The sequence below is a fragment of the Nicotiana sylvestris genome, chromosome 4 (genome assembly GCF_000393655.2).
Source record: "Nicotiana sylvestris chromosome 4, ASM39365v2, whole genome shotgun sequence".
NCBI classification, from domain to species: Eukaryota; Viridiplantae; Streptophyta; class Magnoliopsida; order Solanales; family Solanaceae; genus Nicotiana; species Nicotiana sylvestris.
The window spans coordinates 111,276,774-111,302,084 of record NC_091060.1 but is presented as its reverse complement, the minus strand read 5'-3'; the positions used below and the strand labels follow the sequence as shown (position 1 = coordinate 111,302,084).

The following is a 25,311-nucleotide window of genomic DNA, read 5'->3' as shown; positions in this document are numbered from 1 at the left end:
GTTCAGTTGTATTCTTGGGTCATGTTGTATCAGCAGAGGGTATTCAGGTTTATCCGAAGAAGATTGAGGCAGTCAATAACGGGCCTAGACCAGCATCAGTTATAGAGATCCGGAGTTTCTTGGGGTTGGCAGGCTATTATCGTTAGTTTATAGATGGTTTTCATCTATCGCAGCCCCGATGATCAGGTTGACCTAGAAGGGTGCCCAGTTTAGATGGTCAGATGGGTGTGAGACGAGCTTTCAGAAGCTCAAGACAGCTGTGACTACTGCACCGGTGTTGGTTTTGCCCACAGGTTCAGGGCCTTATACAGTTTATTGTGATGCATCTCGTATTAGACTTGGTACGGTGTTGATGCAGGATGACAAGGTCATTACCTATGCTTCGCGTCAGTTGAAGATTCATGAGAAGAATTATCCAGTACATGACTTGGAGTTAGCAGCCATTGTTCACACATTGAAGATCTGGAGGCATTATCTGTATAGCATGGCATATGAGGTGTTCATGGATCACAAGAGTCTGCAGTATTTGTTCAAGTAGAAGGAGCTAAATATGAGGCAGAGAAGGTGGTTGGAGCTATTAAAGGACTATGATATTACCATCTTATATCACCCGGAAAAGGCTAATGTGGTGGTCGATGCTTTGAGTAGGAAGTCAGCCAGTATGGGCAGTCTTGCTTATATTTCGGTTGGTGAGAGACCGCTTGCTTTGGATGTTTAGGCTTTGACCAATCAGTTCGCGAGGTTGGATGTTTCTGAGCCCAGCCGTGTGTTGGCTTGCACAGTCGCTCGTTCTTCTTTATTGGAGCATATCCGAGATAGGCAGTATGATGATCCTCATTTGTGTGTCCACAAGGTGCCAAGTAGGTTACCTTAAGAGATGATGGAGTTTTAAGACTGCAGGGTCGAGTTTGTGTGCCTAATGTGGATGGGCTTCGAGAGTTGATTTTAGAGGAGGCCCATAGCTCCCAGTACTCTATTGATCCGGGCACCGGTAAGATGTATCAGGATTTGCGGCAGCATTATTGGTGGAGAAGGATGAAGAAGGATATCGTTGCATATGTGGCTCGGTGTTTGAATTATCAGTAGATTAAGTACGAGCATCAGAGGCCCGGTGGTTAATTTCAGAAGATTGAGATCCCTGAGTGGAAGTGGAAGCGTATCACTATGGACTTCGTTGTTGGACTCCCACGGACTCAAAGAAAGTTTGATGCAGTGTGGGTTATCATTGATTGGCTGACCAAGTCAGCACATTTCATTCCTGTGGCAGTCTCCTATTCTTCCGAAAAGTTAGCTGAGATCTATATCCGGGAGATAGTTTGCCTTCGTGGTGTGCCCAAGTCTATCATTTCGGACCGAGGTACACAGTTTACCTCCCATTTTTGGAGAGCTGTTCAGCGAGAGTTGGGCACACGAGTTGAGTTGAGCACAACATTTCATCCTCAGACAGACGGGCAGTCCGACCGGACCATTCAGATTTTGGAGAATATGTTCCGAGCTTGTGTCATTGACTTTAGATGCTCGTGGGATCAGTTTTTGCCTTTAGCAGAGTTTGCCTATAACAACAGCTACCAGTCGAGTATCTAGATGGCTCCTTATGAGGCTTTGTACAGTAGGCAGTGTCGGTCGCCGATTGGATGGTTTGAGCCGGGGGAGGCTCAATTGTTGGGTACGGATCTAGTACATGATGCCTTGGACAAGGTCAGGATCATTCAGGATAGGCTTTGTACCGCCCAGTCCAAACAAAAGAGTTATGCCGACCGCGAGGTTCGTGATTTGGCAGTCACGGTCGGTGAGCGAGTATTGCTTCGAGTGCGCTTTTGAAGGGCGTGATGAGATTTGGGAAGAATGGCAAGCTTAGCCCTAGGTTTATTGGCCCGTTTGAGATTCTTGATCGAGTGGGAGAGGTGACTTACAGACTTGCATTACCGCTGAGCTTATCAGTCGTGCATCCAGTATTTCATGTGTCCATGCTTCAGAAATATCACGGCGATCCATCCCATGTGTTAGATTTCAACACTATCCAGTTGGATAAGGACTTGTCTTATGAGGAGGAGTCGGTAGCTATTCTAGACCGGCAGGTTCGTTAGTTGAGATCAAAGAGTTTTTCTTCTGTTCGTGTTCAGTGGAGAGGTTAGTCCGCTGAGGCATCGACCTGGGAGTCCGAGTCCGATATGCATATCCGTTATACCCATCTTTTCTTCTGTCCGTTCAAGGACGAACGGTTATTTTAGAGGTGGAGAATGTGATGACCTCTTATTTTAAAAGTAAATTCTGCATTCCGAGGCCTTAAAAACTTCTTTCGGCATCACCTCGATTTGCGCGCGCAGTCCGTGCGCGTAGCCGGAAAGCCATTTTTTGAAAATCTGTGAAAAATAATGAATTTTGCCTTTAAAATAAGTTTGAGTTGACTTCGATCAATATTTTGGGTAAACGGACCAGGACCCGTGATTTGATGGTCTCGGAGGGTGCGTAGGAAAATATGGGACTTGGGCGTATGCCCAGAATCAAATTCCGAGGTCCCAAGCCCGAGAAATGAATTTTTGAAAGAAAAAATTTGCTGAATTAATTATGAAGTAAAGAAAATAATTTATGTTTGAAACCATTGGTATCGGGCCAGTATTTTGGTTCCGGAGCCCGATACATGTCTTATATGTGATTTGAGTCGAGCTTGTGAAAATTGGTAAGAAACGGACTTGAAATGATATGAATCGGACCATATTTGAGGAAATTGAGAAATTTGATGTTCTTAAGAAATTTTATTATTTTGATGCTAAATTCATAGTTGTTGATGTTATTTGAGTGATTTGAATGCACGAGCAAGTCTGTATGATGTTTTTAGGTTGGTGGTCATGTTTGGTTTGGAGCCCGAAGGCTCGGGTGAGTTTTGGATAGGCCATGGAGTAGAATTGGACTTGAAAAAATTGTAGGTTTCAGCTGTTCTATTACAGGCCTGCAGGCTTCGCATTTCCGAATCCTAGCTCGCAAATGCGAGGCCTGGGTCGCAAATGCGAACTAGCCCAGGCCAGCCTTCCCTCGCAAATGCGAGTTTTCCATGGAAATGCGATGACCCCCAATTACTGCCTTAGTCGCAAATGCGACTCCTGTATTGCAAATGCGACTTCGCATTTGCGAGAGATCTATCGCAAATGTGAAGAAGACCGGAAAATAGACTGGGTCTCAAATGCAACATTTTGTTCGCAAATGCGAAGGTCTTAGAATTCTGAAGGGTTCGCAATTGCGACATCAGAGACCTGTAAATTCACGCTTAGACGCATTTTCAACCATTTTTCACATCTTCTCTAAACATAAACTCTTTTGGGCAATTTTCCAAAGAAAACTTCTTCTCCAAATCAATTGTAAGTCGTTTTTAACTAGTTTTCTTCAATCCTTAATGTCTTTTCACATGATTTCAACTCAAAATCAATGATTTTCATAGGGGAAGTTGGGTGTTTTGGGTAGAACCTAGTTTTTTCAAAAATTGGGGATTTCGACCTCGACTTGAGGTCCGATTTCAAAAATAAATTATATATTTGGGTTCGTGGGGGAATGAGTAATTGGGTTTTGATTTGAACCTCGGATTTTGACCATGTGGGTCCGGGGTGATTTTTGACTTTTAGGTAAAACTTTGGAAAACTTATTTTCATGCATTAGAATTGATTCATTTAGCATTTATTGACGTAATTAAGTAACTTATGGCTAGATACGAGCTAATTGGTGGTGGAATCATGAGGTAAATCGATAATTGAGACTTGAATTGTGTTCGTGGCATCAAGGTAAGTGTTTGGTCTAACCTTAGCTTGAGGGATTAGAAGTCGAGTCCTATTTACTATGTGTTAATTGTGGAGTATGACATATAGGCATGATGACGAGTATCTATACATCGGTGTCAAGCATGTCCGTGAGTCTTGTATTGTAATTTTTATGACTTCGTTGTGGTTTATTGCGCTTCACATGTTATTATCATTATTGTTCCCCTGCCCAGATGTTATTATCATATTATTGTTCCCTTGCGGGGAATGTTTGTTTTGATATTATTGTTCCCTTGCCGGAATGTTGTTGAAATATTATTGTTCCCTAGCCGTAATGTTGTTATATTGCATTTGTTCCCTTGCTGGGATGTTGTTATATTGCTCTTATTCCATTGCCGGGATTCTTTTATGATTGTTGTTGATTTGTAACTGGGATCGGGTGGAAATATATGAAATGGTAGCGGGTTGCACGCCTGCAACAAGATATATGAAATGGGAGCGGGTTGCACTCCTGCAACGAGATATATGAAATGGGATCGGGTTGCACGCCTGCAACGAGATATATGAAATGGGATCGGGTTGCACGCCTGCAACGAGATATATGAAATGAGATCGGGTTGCACGCCTGCAACGAGATATATGAAATGGGATTGGGTTGCACGCCTGCAACAAGATATATGAAATGGGAGCGGGTTGCACGCCTTAAACAAGATATATGAAATGGGAGCGGGTTGCACGCCTGTAACGAGATATATGAAATGGGAGTGGGTTGCACGCTTGCAACGAGATATATGAAATGGGATCGGGTTGCACGTCTGCAATGAGATATATGAAATGAGATCGGGTTGTACGCCTGCAATGAGATACATGAAATGGGATCGGGTTGCACGCCTGCAACAAGATGTGAAATGAAAGTGAATTCTGCATTTGTTTTCCTTATCCTTGTTAGTAATTGGATTTTGGTTTCTTTATATTCCTCTTGATATTATGTTGTTATCTGTTATTCCCCGAAGCATATTTTTCCCCTCCCATCTTTAACTGTAAGTATCTAATTTTATTTTTCTGATGTATATGATTTAACTGCACATGTTTATTTGGTAGTCTGGTCCTAGCCTCGTCACTACTTCGCCGAGGTTAGGCTAGGTACTTACCATCACATGGAGTCGGTTGTGCTGATACTACACTTTGCACTCTGTGCAGATACTAATACCGGAGTGCTTGGACCGCAGTGAGGGTACTATCTTCAGTCCACACAGGCGACCCGAGGTAGTCCTGCAGACGTCCACAGGCGCGTCACCTCCTATCTTTCCTTTATTCTATTTCCTTTACTTATTTAAGAAACAATGTATCTTTTATCTTTCAGACTTTATATGTAGTACTTTTCGACCGTCTGTAAAACTGTGACACCAGTTCTGGGTAGTCGTTGTTCAAGCAGTTGTATTGGATACATATTCAGATAGTTCATTGCTTTTTTTTCCGCTTATTGTAAATTCCGATGTCTACACGTTATTGCTTTATAATTGTTAAAGAATATAAAAGGGGTAAAAAGGTAACTGGTTCAAACAGTCGGCTTACCTAGCTCACATTAGTAGGCGCCATCATGACTCCCGTGAATGGGAAATCCGGATCGTGACATTTCTAGGAAAAAATTATTCCCTAAAAGGTATCTTCCATTCATTTCTACTCATCATAGGAAATCAGAACCAACAACTTAAGATTTTTGTTCTCCTTTCATGGAAAACTCGTTATCAACAAGAAAAAATGATACATTCATGATACTTCCATTGATATTATAATAGTGGAACATAACTCAAAGCAAAGTTTGATTTTCAAAGGCATAATATTCAAAAATTCAATTCTCTAGCAAACAAAAGTGTTGGTTTAGAAAAATCTAGAATATTCCAAAACCTAGAACACAACGACCTAAAATTGGATATGAACAGGAAGAAAAATGATCAATAATCATATTAAAAACTCTACATAAAAGAGAACGTAATCACTTACCTAAAGTTTGTTTTGAGATGTTGGCTTCAAAAGACCCGAGGATATTGACTTGGTGACACGAATGCACAAAGATGTGATAATAGTGGGCGATAATTTATAAACGTAGCAGTATAAATAGAATTGCCAATATAAACTATCCATGACTATTCCAAATTCTACAACATTATCAATCAAAATCATCATCATTAAGTAACCAAACACATAACCCTAGTACTAAACCGAACTTGATAAACATATGCGAACATATGGTAAAAGAAACTAAATTTAAGAGATAAGATGTTAAGAAATAGAAACTAAAAATAAAATAAGAAAGGCAAATTACCATTATACCAATGATTACTTGAAGAGGTAAAGATAGGCATGGGATTACACCCCGGTCAACAATAGCAACGGTTGAAACCAAACTAAATGCAAAATAAAAAATGGCAGTTATATTAGTGACTAATTATTTGAAGGACCACACCCCCTTAAATAAATTTGATGGTTTTATTTATTTAGAAGGGATACAACACTTGTACTTGCTCTATAAAAGAACACAACTTTTGGAGGAGGCACTTTAAATTAGATTTTCTTCTCTTTATTTAGATATTATTTTAATATAATATTTAGGTATTTAAGTAATTTATTTATAAGGGTAATTTAGTAATTCAACTTTTAACTTTTAGGGTTCCCACTTTTATAATAATATCAGTTTCTCGGCACACGCGTTGCACGTGTATCACAACTCAATGAATGTATTTTTTTTTCAACTAAGGCATAAATAATACTATAGTTTTTAAAAATGTATTTGAGACAAAGAAAAAAAAAAGATAATGACAAATGTACAAGTAATGAAAATGATGGTTGTTAAATCTATTTAGCTAATCTATATATATATATATATATATTAAAGCAAGAAAGTTTGTCTTCTCATTTAGCCAAGTGACAAGTTATTAAAAACCAAGTGGCAACCTATTAACAAGACATTTGGCAACTTATATATATATATATATATATATATATATATATATCAAAGCAAGAAATTTTGCCTTCTCATTTAGCCAAGTGACAACTTATTTCAATTAAAATAAATATTTTATTATACAGAATTTTCGGCCAAAAAACACTCAATCATCCCAATTTTATCCCCTCTTTTCTAGAAAATTCCACTTACCGTTAATTGTATATGTTTTCAACTAAATAAATTAAAAAAACACTGAAAATTACAGAAACACTACATCTTTAAACAAAAGAATCATGTTTCATGTTTACTAAAGTCTTTTATCTCTATCTCTTCCTAAAAAAATTCTCAATTCTCATCTTAACTCAATTGTCAACATCACTTGGTCATGGAAGATAAGAAGAAAATTAGCAACAAGAAACAGTGTATGTTTACAAAATCAGAAACGCGCAAAGACCTCCTCATATCGGAATGATTATTAATGTAAATGCAGAGATTTCTGCTTGGAAAAGATTCATAATTTCCCAACAGCAATTACATTTATCATCTCCAACCAAAAATCTATATCTATATATATATTAAAGCAAGAAAGTTTGCCTTCTCATTTAGTCAAGTGGCAAGTTATTAAAAAGCCAAGTGGCAACCTATTAACAAGATATTTGGCAACTTATTTCAACTAAAATAAATGTTTTAATATACAGATTTTCGGCCAAAAAACACTCAATCATCCCAATTTTATCGCCTCTTTTCTAGAAAATTCCACTTACCATTAATTGTATATGTTTTCAACTAAATAAATTAAAAAATACTGAAAATTACAGAAACACTACATCTTAAACAAAAGAATCATGTTTCAAGTTTACTAAAGTTTTTTATCTCTATCTCTTCCTAAAAAAATTCCCAATTCTCATCTTAACTCAATTGTCAACATCACTTGGTCATGGAAGATGAGAAGAAAATTAGCAACAAGAAACAGTGTATGTTTACAAAATCAGAAACGTACAAAGACCTCCTCAGATCGGAATGATTATTATCTAAAATGGAGAGATTTCTGCTTGGAAAAGATTCATAATTTCCCAGCAGCAATTACATTTTATCATCTCCAACCAATATATATATATATATATATATATATATATATATATATATATATATATATATATATATATATATATATTCAATGTTAAACACCTTGCCTTCTCATTTAGCCAAGTGACATGTTATTAAAAAGCCAAGTGGCAACCTATTAACAAGATATTTGGAAACTTATTTCAATTAAAATAAATATTTTAATATATAGAATTTTCGGCCAAAAAATACTCAATCACCCAATTTTATCCCCTCTTTTCTAGAAAATTCCACTTACTGTTAATTGTATATGTTTTCAACTAAATAAATTAAAAAATACTAAAAATTACAGAAACACTACATCTTAAATAAAAGAATCATGTTTCATGTTTACTAAAGTTTTTTATATCTATCTCTTCCTAAAAAATTCTCAATTCTCATCTTAACTCAATTGTCAACATCACTTGGTCATGGAAGATGAGAAGAAAATTAGAAACAAGAAACAGTGTATGTTTACAAAATCAGAAAAGCACAATGACCTCCTCAGATCGGAATGGTTATTATCTAAAATGGAGAGAATTCTGCTTGGAAAAGATTCATAATTTCCCAGCAGCAATTACATTTTATCATCTCCAACCAAAATCCATATCGAGGTATGTTTGTGCAGATGACTTTCCTCCTTAATTTTAAATATAAATCCTAAATTAGTTGCTTGAAATTCAAATTTCTATTTGCCCTTACATTTTATGGGCTGAATCACATATTTCCCGGCTCTTTTTATGAAAATTTCTTTTTCATAAAGTTAATACACCTAAACACACGTATTTTGTATCTTATCTATAGCAAGTAAAATGATTGCAAATATATATTATATACTTTACACATATATATAGCAACTGAATTTTTTTTACTAAATTACTGCTTAGGGTTTGTCTTCAGTACATACATATATATATATATATATAGTTGCACCGAGCATATACTTTTGTACAAACAATTCTTTGATCAAACTTTCTCTAAGGCAAAATATGACGGCAAAAGTTGACTATACCAGTGATATATCGAGTAACAAGATAAGTTGGAATTTGACGGTACGAGTAGTGAGATTGTGGCACGTTCCAGACCACGATAAACCAGACAATCTGTTCTCCCTTGAATTAATTATTCAAGACGAAAAGGTGCATTCCTTTTTAGATGCATTTATTTTTTTCCCATATTTCGACTACAATCTCCATCTTCTGATTTGTACTATGGAATTCATTAGGTTCTGTGTGTATTTAATCAACTGCAATTTCAGTTTTATATGATCTAGATTGAAATATATTACTTATTCTAAAATGAAAAGGTGCATTCTTTTTTATTTGTTTATCTGTCAACAAAGTAAAGAAGTGTTCGCCAAGCCTTAAACTAAATACTTTTTTCTAAAGTAGAAAAGAATTTTTATATACTTGAAAGCATTTATATTTTTTTTTTTGAAATAACTTTTTTCATGGGCAATAATATTTTTGGATATATTAAACTATAAAATATCTAAGATTAGAGTCATATGAACAGTAATTAAGATAAAATCTGCATTATATGTTATTTGGAAAGGCAGACATTCAAATATTATATTTTACTTATTGGCGCTTGATTGTTTAATATAATCCGTGACAACACTCTACAATTGAGAAGAATTTCCCTGATTCAATATTATTTATGAATTGTTTGTTTCTGGGGCGATCGGATTCATGTGACTGTTGGTCGATCTCTTTTACGTATATTCAAACCAAAGATAGGGGAATTGGGTTTGTACTTTATGAAGAACTTTGTGGTTGGACCAAATAATATGAAACTTAAATACACGCGGCATAAATTGAAGTTGGCATTTTCTCATAAGATGACTGTAGAGGAATCAAATGATCAACTTTTTTGGTATGAGTATCTTCGACTTAAGATCTTATGAGTATTTAGTAAATCAACTTGATGTTGATGAAAGTGAACTCTTCGGTAATTATTCCTTTCGCAGTTCTTTTAGTTGAATGTCTTATCAACTTTATAGTGACTTTTTAAAAAAAGAATATTACATATGTCATAAGAGAGGTTGTAAGTTATGGTGAAGTAAAATCACATAACCAAGGTGATAAGACCAGTACTTTTATGAATGTGAAGCTTGAAGATCATGAGTAAGATTGCATTTATGACTTTACTTTGTTATATATTTTAACTGGATTACTTATCATGTGATTAAGTTATTATATAATTTATGTAGGAGGAATAATATTTCGGCATTTTTTTAGGAGAATTCGTAGACTAAACCTTGCTACATTCGGAGGATCACCCTATCAGCTAGTTATAGTGGTTATGCAGATGATAAAAGCACACAAATTTCAAGGTATTTCAATTGTCTTGCTGGCATGAGAAATTTATTTTATGTTAATTTTTTGGTTCTGAAACTAATGTTATATATAGGCAGGTATTTTGTGCGTAATACTTGGCATGCTTCAAAGCTCTGGATTAATACGAATCTTCCTCAAGCTATTGATTTTAAGTCCAGGTTAGTTATTTGAAAAATTAAGTTTATGTGGATACTAAATTTTTTTATTGTTTATAGTTAAAACAAATACAAACTTGCGTAAATGCAGATTGGCAAGTGTGAATGAAGCTAACTCTTTCAGGATCAGTCAATTACCTTCTCAGCGTAGTTATTCTGTTTCTGATGTGTTGGCTATTAGAATTGTAGAAGTTAAAACTATTAGAGAATTGGTCGACTGCATGGGGGTGATTAATCTATTAAACTACTTTAGTATTTAACTTATGTTATGTTGTGTATGTATAACAATGGTGGATCTAAAAATACTATTTTTTTTCTCAAATATGCACATATATATGTTTTTTAGAATCCCTGTTATATAAATTTATGAGCAATACACAATCTGAAATTTCGGAGTGTAATCCTAAATACTTCTGTTGATGTAACATTCCCTTATGTACGTCTGTTTCATTATTTTTATTTGTAAAATGTTACCAAATCTCATAATCTCATTTCAACAAATTAATAAGCTATATAAATGAAACTAATTGAATTTGGATGCTTACTGCTGCTTATCTATTTGATTTAGAAGATCATCATTTAATGAAATATAATGATAACATACTTTAATCTCAGATTAAAAAATTAATAAGCGACATTAACAGAACTAATTGAATATCTATGCTTATTGTCACACCTCTTTCTTCACACAACATTTCGGAGGAGGGCGTAGTGTAAAGAGGGTTTTTCCGATTAAAGGACAATCGAAACGGGATTCTTTATTAATTTCAGAGTCGCCACCTGGGAATTTTATGGCGTCCCAAGTCACCGGTTTTAATCCCGAATCGAGGAAAATATGACTCTGTTTGTCATTCTGCGAACCAGAAATCTGAGTAAGGAATTCTGTTAATCCGGGAGAAGGTGTTAGGCATTCCCGAATTCCGTGATTTTAGCACGGTCGCTTAACCATTTATACTTGGCCTGATTTCTTGATTTACTAAATACATTTTTTTCTTGTTGCATGATTTTGTTACCGCTTTTGGTTAGATTGTTTACAATTATAGACCTACCTTGAAACGAATCACGCGTACGTATATATTCGTATTTTTTTTATATATAAATGTAAAGAATCGTGTCACGCATACGTGTACACAATAAGATTGATAGTATTTTTTTTTATTTTTTATTATATAAAAAATGAATTTATGGCCGAAATTGCGCGTGCTTAAAGTAAAATTACGAACATTCGTCGCTTTTACATGATTAAATAGTGAACTGCATATCTCGGGTTATATGAAATAAATTAATTTAATAACCTCCGAAAAAAACCTCATTTATTAAGAAAGTTTGCTCGAAGTTGCGCGAACGCATACTCCGAATTGTCTTTAGAAATGTAATCATGTCACGCGAACGTGTCCCCAATTACACAAAATATTCTTAAGGTAATATAAATTTTCTACAAATGTTTATTATGTCCATCTAGTTTAAATATGAAAGCCATGGGAAATCACCGAATGGGATGCCTCGAGATTTCTTAAAAATCAAGATTTATTAGGTGTTGACCACAGGTTATATTTTAAATGTGTAAATTATATACCTCAAAACTATTCTAGTTGGAAGAGTTAATGAGATGAAAAATAAATAAATAACGTGCAACTAAAATTACCATTTTTATCATGAATACAGTATCCGTAATTTGTATATGTATTTTTAGTACTTGATAATTATATGCACAAGTTATTTATTATTTTCCTAGGCTTAAGACTAAGTGCATATATTTTAAAAAACTTACCAAAGAGAATTACGTGTAAAACTAGGAAAAAAATAAATTGATAAGCAAACTAGTAGTTTTCGAAGAATTTCCATTATTCTACTCGGAGCGAACTCTACTTTGTATATTTTTGACTTAAAATGTTGCAATTAGTATTCATAAATCCGGCCTTCTTCTACACAACTTGTTTTTAGTCCAAAGTTCTAATTATTTGGTTAGTTTGCTTACGATGATTGAGTTTGGGATAGATAAAATCAAACCAATACTTATCTCGGCTTATGCAAGCTATTTACAAATACTAAATCTATACTTTATAAAAATCATGGACATTATTTTTATATACTATTTTTTAAGAAATGAGTTAATCGCATTCCTAAAATAAATGGGCCATTTGTTGTTAAGAAAGAGAACTAATCTACAAATTGATTTAATAAAATGACATTACATGTAACGTAAATACACATCTGAATCATCTGGAATATTCCAATATCTTAATCGTAACAAATTATATCGATTCACCTCTCACTTAAGGTTATCCGCATTATTAGGCCCTACTTTTGTATAAACGAGAATACTTATGTAAACTAGAATTAAACAATATCGGACTTGACGAAGTTTACCAGCGTGGTTCCCCGATATTTTCATGTTACCAAGCGCTTAGTTAACATGGTCTAAATACAAAGTTTAAAGAATAGTCAACTTTCTACCAAATCCCCTGTCTCGACAATTCGAATATAACTATACTTAATGAGATTTTGAAATAAATAGAATTATTGCAAAGCTTATGCTAACTTCAAAAGAGGATGATTAACTAATAGTTCTCGTGTCAAGCGCAAGCTAATGGTTAACTAAAAAAATTGAAACTCAACTAATGCCTTCAAATGAATAGCAGACATATTTGAAATTCCAGATTTCATTTCTCTATAATATTGAAATTTTGCAGTATCATGAGTCTAAATATATACCTGGAAATGAAGGTAAAAGAGGTAGTATTCAGCAGTAGCAGCAAAAGAGGCCCAACAGCAGAAATAAAATGCCCAACAATTCAGCAGATTTGAGCAAAACCGACAGAAACCGTGAAAACCAGACGAACAGTAGCAGAAATTTTAAGAAAATTTCAGATTCAATCAAACAATATCACCAAACAAACCCGGACAGATATGAGGAAACAATATTTCAGATTCATTGTCAGCATAATGACAGTGTCCTGAAACTAAAACTGAAATATGCATATGAATACAAATATCAGGCATGCAAGTTCATTCCTGAAATCAAATGGCCCTGGATCAAATATACACAACAACATTTGACGAACTTGCTGACTTAACAAACAAGAGTGAATTAATTGTCGAAACTAATTAATGGACATGCTTATAACAACTTATACCAAACAATCAGACCCCAGACAATTTAGGCAAACAGGTTGTTTCAATCAGCATTAACAGGAACAAGAATTTATAATAAGACAACTAATCGATGAACTTAATCGAGTCGATTACACACATTGTAAACAATTACAACAAACAGAAACAATGCTACAATTTGATCGAATAAACGGGTATAGTGGATATGAGACAGAATCAAGTAAAAAAGTAGGAAAATTATCCAAATTACTAAAACAGGCAATAATACACACATAGGGTACAAAAGAAAAGTAGGAAAAATACCTCTGAATCTTCAAAATTATACGGACCCAGGCTCAAAGTCAGACCTAAGCATTTTGAGGTCGAACATATTTTAATTGAAGTGTTCTCAACTGAGAACACCTCGATTAAAGTCTATTAGGCCCCAACCCTTCAATTAATTTGGTCAGATTCCATGATTGGAATTTTAGGGTTCCGTCTTTTTTCAGATTTAGGGCTCGAACATTTCTGGGCAGATTCGAAGGGAATCAAGGGTGGTTTAGGGGTGAGAGAGGCCTGGGGGTCACCTGGTAGGAATTTAGGACAGATCTGGGTAAGTTCATGTTTGGCTCGAATCTTCAACTCTGAGATGATTCGAGCCACATGGTTTAAAAATCCATGTTGGGGGTGGCAGGAAGGTTACTAGGTGTTGGTTTGGTGGTCATCGGAGATGGTCGTGTCCTCAGGCCCACCTTCGATTTAAGATTCAAAGAGCTGGGGCCTGATTCGAGGGGAGTTATGGTGATGGTTGGGAAGAGGAGGTCGAGCGGGTTTAGGGGTGTTAAGGTGGTGACCGGCGGCGTCGTTGCCGCCGGGTTTCTGGTGAAAGGGAATTAGGGCAGCTAGGGTTTTGGGGGAGGTCGTCTCAGAGATGACGATGAACAGGAGGGTAAGGGGGGGTGTTTGGTTAGGGGGGACGAGGTTAGTTTGGACCCTTTATATATGTACGTGAGGGTTGGATCCAGACCGTTCGATCTGATGAGATCAATGGTCTGGATTAATCGAGTAAGTGGAACGACGTCGTTTTGTTTATCCTCAATTCCGAATCAGTTTTAGACGGGCATGGGTCGGGTGTGGAAGAATTGATCTGGAGCATTGATCAAGTGAAATCAACGAACCAGATTGAGCATGATGAAACGACGTCGTTTAATTTAGATACAGGTGGACTAGATCTGGGACGGGTGTGGGCTGGGTAGGAAGTGCAACTCTTTGGGCCTAAAACTGGCCCAATCCGATTCTTTCTTCATTTTTGAATTCTTTTCCTTTTTCTTCTTTAATTTTCTGATTTAAATACAATTTCTAATTAATTGTAAAATCTAAATACAACTTCAAATATTAATTAATATTTACCATAATTAACACGCAAATCAAAGAAACAATGAAATCACCTAAGGGCACATTTAAATGACAAAAATTACAACATATTTTTTTTTGTGATTTTCTTTTGTAAAATAAACCTGTTAATTCCTAAATTGAAAAACTAAATCCTAAATGCACATGCAACACATATTACATTATATTATTTTTTTTGTATTTTTAAATGCATTGATAAAATTACACACGCACATACACCTATGCAAACAAACAGGAAATCCGTACAATATTTTCCTAAAAATAACACATAATTAAAGAAAAGACCTAATTTTGGGGATTATTTTGGAGTAATTCGTATGAGGCAAAAATCACGTGCTCACAGCTGCCCCTCTTTGTCCGGAAACACGAAGAGTTTTCGTGCAAAGATAAAGTGAGCGGATACGAGCGATTTTTGCCTGTTTGAATACTCCGCGGGAAGCGTTTTTTGAAAGATTTGACCGAACCTCTGCTTCAAAGGTTTCCTACATATCATTGGCTATAAAGGAATCAGGTCAATATAGTTTGGGAAATTTTGGTAGCTGGGAATACCATGAGACTGTGATGTTACTGCTGTTGCATGCTGCTTTTACTGCTTGCTGACCTCCTTATTACACCCTGCTTAAAGAAAAACAAAAAGCTAGACTAGACCATGGTATATGAATTACAAAATCTTATCTAGATGATGCCCTTGTGTCTCTTGTTGCTTTGATGTCTTGGTGACTCCTTTGGTATCTTTTGCTTCCGATTTGTCTCGTATTTTCTTCGGACTATCGATCTTGAACTGCTTGTTTCCTTTTTGTATTGTTTTTCTTCGAGTCTTGTACTTCCTTCCTCTGCTTGGGGATTCTTTGTTGTTTCCCGCTGGGGATTCCGATCGGATCCCTCTGCTTTATTGATTCCAAGTGTATTCCTCCATTATATGGGTGGGATCCTGACTTTAACCAACAATGTCAAAAATAAATCGCCATTCTGTTCTTCATGGGGGATCCTGACCTCTTTTGAATTATATTCCCTTGTTCTCCAGGTGTACGTCTGATTACTGATACTTCAACTGTTCTTCCTTGTTCTCCAGGTGGACGCCTGTTTGCTGATATTTCAACTGTTCTTCCTTGTTCTCCAGGTGGACGCCTGCTTGCTGTTATTTCAACTGTTCTTCCTTGTTCTCCAGGTGGACGCCTGCTTGCTGATATTTCAACTGTTCTTCCTTGTTCTCCAGGTGGACGCCTGCTTGCTGATATTTCAACTTTTCTTCCTTGTTCTCCAGGTGGAAGCCTGCTTGCTGATATTTCAACTGTTCTTCCTTGTTCTCCAGGTGGACGCCTGCTTGCTGATATTTCAACTGTTCTTCCTTGTTCTCCAGGTGGACGCCTGCTTGCTGATACTTCATCTGTTCTTCCTTGTTCTCCAGGTGGACGCCTGCTTGCTGATATTTCAACTGTTCTTCCTTGTTCTCCAGGTGGACGCCTGCTTGCTGATACTTCATCTGTTCTTCCTTGTTCTCCAGGTGGAAGCCTGCTTGCTACTTCAACTGTTCTTCCTTGTTCTCCAGGTGGACGCCTGCTTGTTGATATTTCAACCGTTCTTACTTGTTCTCCAGGTGGACGCCTGCTTGCTGATACTTCATTGCTCTTCCTTGTTCTCCAGGTGGATGCCTGACTGCTGATATTTCGACTGTTTTTCCTTGTTCTCCAGGTGGACGCCTGCTTGCTGATATTTCAACCGTTCTTCCTTGTTCTCCAGGTGGACGCCTGACTGCTGATATTTCCATTGCTCTTCCTTGTTCTCCAGGTGGACGCCTGACTGCTTCCCTCACCGGGTGTTTCCTGAAACAAATATTATTTTTGCCCCTGTTTTAAATCAATGAAAATCTTGTTAGTTTAATGCGTGGTAGTTAGTTGTGGCATTCTTGCTGGGGGAGGGGTTTCTCTTTGTCCTGTTTTACTGCCTTGAAGAGGTTGAAAAGACTGTTTTGTCCTCATAATTGATCCTTAACCGTAGGATCCCCAACTGTTGTTTTCACTTCAAACCCTTTCAATCGTAATTATATGTCTCTCATGACATTACTGAACCACTTTTCTGATTCAACTTTTCTCACACCCATATCTTATTTTCATCCTATTACCTCCCGCCTATCATGGCCGTATTTTGCATTGTGCAATTTTGAATCTTGGTAGTATACCTTGACATTCCTTTTTATTTGCCTGGAACGAAACTTACCTCAAAAGCTTTAGAAGAGTAAGATTATTAGTGACGAAACATGACGATTTTGACAATTAAGAATGAAAAGAAAAATCCAAATTTGGATGACTGTTGGAGATAGGAATAAGGAACTTATCTGATTGGAGTCACTGGCACCAATGATCAGGGTATGCATTTTGGATTAATCAGCCCAGTCTATTTAACCAATCTCCTTTTCAATTGTTTCACTTTGTTTTCCAAAATTTCCACAACCCAATTTTACTTTTTGCCAACTTACGGACCTTGTTCGACTTGCAGTGCCTTAAAGAGTTTTCACCGACAAACCTCCCTCATTTGTTTATTTCTTAATTCCTTTTCGCCTTATGGTGCCTGCGAAGGTTTTCACCAATAAGACTCTCATTTTACTTTCTCTCAGCTTCCGTCGTCTCATGGTGCCCGTGAGGGTTTTCACCTATAAGACTCTCTCATTTTCATTGCTTTTTCTTGTGTGGACCAGAGTGTTATGAATCACCTCCATTTGCTCGACTCGGCATTTTTCTAAGATTGATCGAAAGGTCTTTTGGTATGTGGTTGGAATGAAAGGGTATCAAAAGTCAAAACAATTTTGATATGGGTTTAAAATTACAACTCTTGGAATCATTTTTCTTATTGCCAGCACAATTCCTGCCCCAGCTTCTTGCTTGGGGTCTTTTGATGTTTTATTTTATGCATATTATGCATATTATGTACCCTATGACCGAGCCGTGAGGCGCCTACGTATCCTCTTTGAGGAATCAGGTCAAACGTAGTTCACTCCCATAATTTTTTTTTTCATATTGATTCCAAAAGAGGGCAGGAAAGAAACAAATATGGCTCAAAAGGGGGAACAAAGGGTACAGTGTTTGAATAGCAGAATAAATTGCCTTCGTCATTCCAATCTTCGATATAATGCCAAATACAAACATTCAACTATACCAAAGAAAAATCATGCATAATATCTCTTTACTGCATCAGAGTTGATAGCCATGTCTATGCATTTTCCTTCAATATCTGTTAAACATAATGCACCATTGGACAATACTCTGGTCACAATGAACGGTACTTGCCAATTCGGGGCAAACTTGCCCTTTGCTTCAACTTGATGTGGAAGAATACGTTTCAACACCTGTTGACCTACTTCAAACTTTTGGGGACGCACCTTTTTGTTGTATGCTCTTGCTATTCTTCTTTGATACAATTGGCCATGACATACTGCTGCCAATCGTTTTTCATCAATCAAGTTTAACTATTCCAAACGGGTTTTGACCCATTCATCATCATCAATCTTAGCTTCAACGACGATCCGAAGGGAAGGAATCTCAACTTCTGCAGGAATTACCGCCTCAGTACCATATACCAACAAATAGGGAGTTGCTCCTACCGAAGTGCGAACAGTAGTGCGATATCCCAACAATGCAAATGGTAATTTTTCGTGCCATTGTCTTGAACCTTCTACCATTTTCCGAAGTATCTTGTTTATGTTTTTGTTGGCTGCTTCGACTGCTCCATTCGCCTTGGGCCGATATGGGGTAGAATTGCGATGTATAATCTTAAACTATTGACATACCTCTCTCATTAAGTTACTGTTAAGATTAGCACCGTTATCTGTGATGATCACCTTTGGGATTCCGAATCGACATATGATATTTGAGTGAACAAAATCGACCACAGCTTTGTTGGTCACCGATTTGAATGTTTTGGCCTCAACCCATTTGGTGAAATAATCAATGGCTACCAGAATGAACCTGTGCCCATTGGATGTTGCCGGCTCAATTGGTCCAATAATATCCATGCCCCAAGCGACGAAGGGCCATGGTGCCGACATTGTGTGCAGCTCGGATGGTAGAGAATGAATCAAATCTCCGTGTATCTGGCATTGATGACATTTGCGCACAAAACTGATACAATCTCGCTCCATGGTAAGCCAATAGTAACCAACTCGGAGAATTTTCTTTGCCAACACATATCCGCTCATGTGGGGTCCGCAAACTCCCGAATGTACTTCAGACATGACAGTCGTAGCTTGTCTAGCATCTATGCATCTTAATAATCCAAGGTCTGGTGTTCTTTTATACAAAACTCATCCACTTAAGAATAATCCACTTGCCAATCGTCTAATGGTTCTCTTTTGATCCCCTGTGGCTTGTGCTGGATATATCCCCATTCTGATATACTCCTTGATGTCGTGGAACCATGGTTCACCATCAAATTCTTCTTCAACCATGTTGCAGTAAGCGTGTTAATCGTGGACTTGAATATGTAGTGGATCCACATAAGCTTTGTCCGGATGGTGTAACATTGATGCCAGGGTAGCCAATGCATCGGCAACCTCGTTATGGATCCTTGGAATATGCCTGAACTCCACTGATCGAAACCGTTGACAAAGATCATGTAAACATTGTCGGTATGGTATGAGCTTCAGGTCTCGTGTTTCCCATTCTCCTTGAATTTGATGTATCAGAAGATTCGAATCTCCCAAGACCAAGATTTCCTGGATACCCATGTCTGCAGCTAGCCTTAACCCCAAAATACAAGCTTCATACTCAGCCATATTATTGGTGCAATAAAACCGAAGTTGAGCCGTAACAGGATAGTGATGCCCTGTTTCAGAAATAATCACAGCTCCTATCCCGACTCCTTTCATGTTAGCAGCCCCATCAAAGAAAAGTTTCCAGCCAGGTTTTTCAATTTGCTCCATCTCACCAATATGCATTACTTCTTCATCGGGAAAATAAGTTCTCAATGGCTCGTACTCTTCGTCGACCGGGTTTTCGGCTAAATGATAGGCCAATGCTTGGGCTTTTATTGCAGTCCGAGTCACATAGATGATGTCCAATTCCGTGAGCAATATCTGCCACTTTGCAAGTCTCCCTGTTGGCATAGGCTTTTGAAAAATATATTTCAACGGATCCAGACGCGAAATGAGGTAAGTAGTGTAGGATGACAAATAGTGTTTCAATTTCTGAGCTACCCAAGTTATGGCGCAACATGTCCTTTTTAGATGAGCGTACTTAACCTCATAAGCTGTGAACTTTTTGCTAAGGTAATAGATGGCCTGTTCCTTTCTGCCGGTGATGTCATGTTGCCCCAGTACACAACCAAATGAGTTTTCCAATACTGTCAAGTAAAGAATCAAAGGTCTTCCTGGTTCTGGCGGAACCAGCACGGGTGGGTTTGACAAGTATCCTTTTATCTTATCAAACGCTTCTTGACACTCATCAGTCTATTTGACCGCAACATCCTTCTTCAACAATTTAAAAATAGGCTCACAAGTTGTCGTGAGCTGAGCAATAAACCTGCTGATGTAATTCAACCTCCCTAACAAACTCATTACTTCAGTTTTGTTCCTTGGAGGCGGCAATTCTTGGATGGCTTTTACCTTTGATGGGTCTAACTCGATGCCTCGCCGACTGACTATAAATCCCAACAGCTTTCCAGATGGAACACCAAATGCGCACTTGGCAGGGTTAAGCTTGAGGTTGTACCTGCGAAGTCTCAGGAAGAATTTCCTCAAATCCCCAACGTGGTCGGCCTGATGCTTTAATTTTATGATCACATCGTCCACGTATACCTCAATCTCCTTATGTATCATATCATGAAACACCGTGGTCATCGCTCTCATGTAAGTTGCCCCGGCGTTCTTCAAACCAAATGGCATTACCCGGTAGCAATAATTTCCCCATGGTGTGATGAATGCCGTCTTTTCTGCGTCTTCTTCATCCATTTGAATTTGATGATACCCGGCATAACAATCCACAAAAGATCCTATCTCATGCTTGGCACAATTATCGATCAAAATATGGATATTGGGTAATGGGAAGTTATCCTTCGGACTTGCTTTGTTGAGATTGCGGTAATCGACGCATACTCTAATCTTGCCGTCCTTCTTTGGCACAGGAACGACATTAGCCAACCAAACAGGATATCGAGTGACCTGAATGACCTTTGCATCCAACTGTTTGGTGATTTCTTCTTTAATTTTCACACTCATATCAGTCTTGAACTTCCTCAACTTTTGCTTGACAGGAGGCACCATTGGATCAGTGGGCAATTTGTGAACCACTAAATCAGTGCTCAAGCCTGGAATGTCGTCATATGACCATGCAAAAACAACTTTGAATTCGATGAGTGCTTTAATTAACTCTTCCCGGATCTTTGGTTCGAGGTGGACACTTATTTTAGTTTCTCGGATATTATTTGTGTCTCCTAGATTGATGTCTTCGGTATCACTCAGGTTAGGTTTGGTTTTTTCTTCAAAATGAATTAACTCTTTACTAATCTCTTCGAAAGCCTCATCCTCATCATATTCTGATTCATAATCACAATATACTTCTTGAATTATTATTTCGGAATCAAATTGATTTTTAAGACTGGGCTGAGGATTCCTCGTGCATGCCATATCACTAGAGCCAGCGTAAAAATGACTGTATAGAAAAAGAAGAAAAAGAAAAGAAAACTATCAGGAATGATAATGAAAAGGAAACTGTATTTCATTGGATGATGAAAGATAACAAGGTTTGCACACTTCAAACAAACTGTAAGATAAATATTTGGATTACAACCCTGAAGTAACCCAAACAAACTGAAGGAAAATCAAAATAAACTACCAAGACTCCTTTCGAACGGGGAGAGGAGTGGCTTTCCAATTATTAAGCTTTGTCTCTGGCCCGACGAATTGAACTTCTATGTAGCTAGAACCTTCACCGCTTTCCACCATGTTCACATCGTCAAACAGCTTTTCGAATCTTTCAATTAATTCCTCCTCAGGATTAATCATGGATTTAGGAATTGTTGTTATCGGGTGATTTCTGGTACCGAACTTGACAAAAGACTTTGATAGATATGGGACTGGCTTTGGAAGGACCCATGCCTTCTGTTTTGGCTTTCTGGCCTTTCTCACGTCTGTGACAGTGGGTATAAATCCCAAACCAAATGTTCCCTAGTTCTCGGGGAGAGATACTGGTTGTATAATGCCTTGGAAAGATGAGCCCAAACCTTTGCCGAGTACAAAACCATTCTTCAACATTTCATAGGCTACCATGACTGATGTAGCGGTTATCTTTGGATTCGGAATGTATTTCCCCTCCGGAATTTTCTCTACCAACATTGTGTCGGAAACCTGGTAAACCCATGGTCCCTGGTCATTTTCTATTCCCTCGACCGGTACAATGACACTATTGTGAGCATTTAAACTGTCTTCCTCATGCACAACTATTTCTTGTTTATCCCATTCAAACTTGACCACCTGGTGTAGTGTTGATGGGACTGCTTTAGCAGCATGGATCCATGGTCGACCCAACAGTAAATTATAAGAAATAGCTATATCCAACACCTGAAACTCCATTGTGAATTCAACTGGCCCTATTGTCAGCTCCAGCACTATGTCGCCAAATGAATCTCTGTTTCCACCGTCAAATCCCCGTACACAAATACTATTCTTGTGGATTCTCTCCTCTTTTATTTTCAACTTGCTCAGAGTGGAGAGAGGGCAGATGTTTGCGCTTGACCCATTGTCAACCAACACCCGGGTCACTACGGAGTTTTCACATTTCAATGTGAGGTAAAGAGCTCTGTTGTGCTCAGTACCTTCCACAGGCAATTCATCATCAGAAAATGTGATTCTGTTTGCTTCAAAGATTTTGTTGGCTATTTTTTCCAAGTGATTCACGGAGATCTTATCAGAAACGTGTGCCTCATTCAAGATCTTCATTAAAGCTTGACGGTGCTCGTCCGAATGGATCAACAATGACAATAATGAAATTTGAGCTGGCGTCTTTTTCAATTGTTCCACGATAGAATAGTCATGGAGCTTCATCTTTCTCAAGAATTCTTCCGCTTCTTCTTCAGTCACGGCTTTCTTCATTGGTGTTGGATTATTTTTAGTTTTTCTTAACTCTTCGGGAGTAAAACATCTTCCCGAATAAGGGTAGGTACTTGGTATGACAGGAGCACGCCAATGAGCTTGGGCAGGTGGCTGATTGTATGCTTGCGCATGGTTGACGGAAAAATGAGGTTCCGACGGGTGATAGTAGTGTTGGGGTGAATTGTGGTGATAAGTTGGTTGGTGGGATCGATGTTGATTGTAGTAATGAGGTGAACCTCTGGATCCCGACCAAGTTCCTGAATCAACCATTGCCGCTTCCTCTCTTTTCTTCTTTCCAATCCCTCCTACTCCACCTTGAATAGCTTGAGTAGTTTCCTTAATAGCCGAATAACTCATGATTTTATTCGTTTTGAGGCCTTCTTCCACCATACCTCCCATCTTCACTACTTCGTTGAATGATTTTCCTACCACTGAAACCAAATGGGCATAGTAAGTAGGTTCCAAGGCTTGTAGGAAGTAGTCTACCATCTCACTTTCCTTCATTGGGGATCCACCCTTGCTGCATGTTTCCTCCACCGGAAACCATACTCTCTAAAGCTTTCACTGGGCTTTTTCTCAAATTTTGTCAAAGATAGTCGATTTGGGATGATTTCTAGATTGTATTGGAAGTGACAGGCAAATGCCTGTGCCAGGTCATCCCAGGTGTACCATCTCCCATGGTCTTGGCGGGTATACCACTCCAAAGCTGATCCACTCAAACATTGACTGAAGTAAGCCATTAATAATTCGTCTCTTCCCCCAGCTCCCCGCATCTTGCTGCAAAAACCCCTCAAGTGGGCTACTGGATCTCCGTGCCCGTTGTATAGGTCGAATTTGGGCATCTTGAAACTAGCTGGTAATTACACATTTGGGAACAAACATAAGTCCTTGTAGGCCACACTGACTTGCCCTCGTAACCCTCGCATGTCTCGGAACGATTGTTCTAAGCTTTTGACCTTCCTGAACATCTCTTCTTGTTCGGTATTTTTGACTGGCTTGTCAATTTCTGTTGGGAGGTCAAAACGGGGAGTAAATGAATGGATTTCGGAAGCTTTGAAAGTGGGCTCCGGGGGGTAGTATAGGTTGTCCTGGGCCTGGAATATAGGCTCACTAGGAGATTTGTGGAATGTAGCTGGGGGAGGTGCTACGAAGACAGGAGTTACTGGTGGAGGAGGGTATGGAACTGGTTTAGGAGGTGGAGACTGCGGTGTATGAGAGGTGGTGCCTCGGTAGTGTTGGTATATGGGGAAACTCGGGGATAGTTCAGTGGCAGGATTATCCTGAGTTTGGGCTAGTTATGGGGTGGAGGCAGGGTTAGCTAGGTAAGATGGGGTGATTGCCCTGTAGACCAAGCCCGATACATCTCGGTCATTTGTTGCTAAGTTTAAGAATCTCTTCTTTCATTTTACTGACGTCCATCTCCTCTATCTCAATACCTGTGTCGACATCCGGGATAGACATGCTTTCGGGTATCGGTCCTTTCGATCTGGTGTGATAATGATAATGTGCCAGTATACTCTTAGAAAAACTAACTGCTTGAATTCTAGAAATGAGCAAACTTGTTAGTTTTGAGAGTTTAACACATATACGATTACACATTGAAATGCAATGTTCCTAGACAAATAACCATTTTCTATCATGCATTTGCTCGGTTGCTTGTGTCATCCCAGCTTTTCTTGATCTTTCTTTTTATTGTTACTCACTCTTTATTTTATTCCTTCTTTTGATTGTGGTCGAATCTTTTATAGATTGCCTACGTATCATGTCCCTGCATGAATTAGACCTTGCGTAGTTCGGACTAAAGGCAATTGTCAACACTTTTATTTATTCTTGAAATAATACAAAGATGGAACGGACATTACATTTGGAAAACATTATAAGAAATTGGTTTAAAAACTCGACACAAACCCAAATCAAACAATAGGCATAACTCTTAACAGCTGTGAACATGCTCCACCCCCACTTTTGTTTTCAATCATTAGATCAGCTGCTCATGGTGGGGCTTGACCCGGCTGACCTCCTAGCATACGATACATTCTTTCTAACTCCATTGCCAGATGACGGGAAAAAATAGGTGCATGCTCTATAAACCTTTCATAATCCATCCCTTGGCAGTTCACATAACTTTGAGAGGTGTAAACCGCCAAATCATGAATTTGTGCCCGGAAATCTTGGAGACGTTGGTCTTGGTTTTGCAGCTGTTGTTGGCGAGTGGTGGCTATATCTCTTATACGGTCTTCGCGATCTAAAGCTGACTCTAATTGAGCTCGAAGTCTGGCCTGATCGAGTCTTGCCTCTGCTCTTTCTCTGTCGATGTCTGCATGCTGATGTTCCCTATTGTACCTTCTCGCTTCTTCCAATTGTGCATGAAGTTGAGCTTCTGAATGTATCCAACGGTCTTTCTCTTTCTTGAATTGTGCCCTGTCTTCTT

General features: G+C 38.1%; 1 protein-coding gene across 1 annotated transcript; it reads left to right on the top strand.

Annotated features, from left to right (window-relative positions):
• Window positions 1-8,100: 8,100 nt before the first annotated feature.
• Window positions 8,101-10,598, top strand: LOC104215464 (uncharacterized). Its single transcript, XM_009765276.2, has 4 exons — window positions 8,101-8,414; window positions 10,041-10,135; window positions 10,213-10,297; window positions 10,386-10,598. Exons 1-4 carry the CDS (start codon window positions 8,239-8,241, stop codon window positions 10,552-10,554), a joined length of 525 nt encoding a protein of 174 aa, XP_009763578.1. The 5' UTR covers window positions 8,101-8,238; the 3' UTR covers window positions 10,555-10,598.
• The last annotated feature ends 14,713 nt before the right edge of the window (window positions 10,599-25,311 follow it).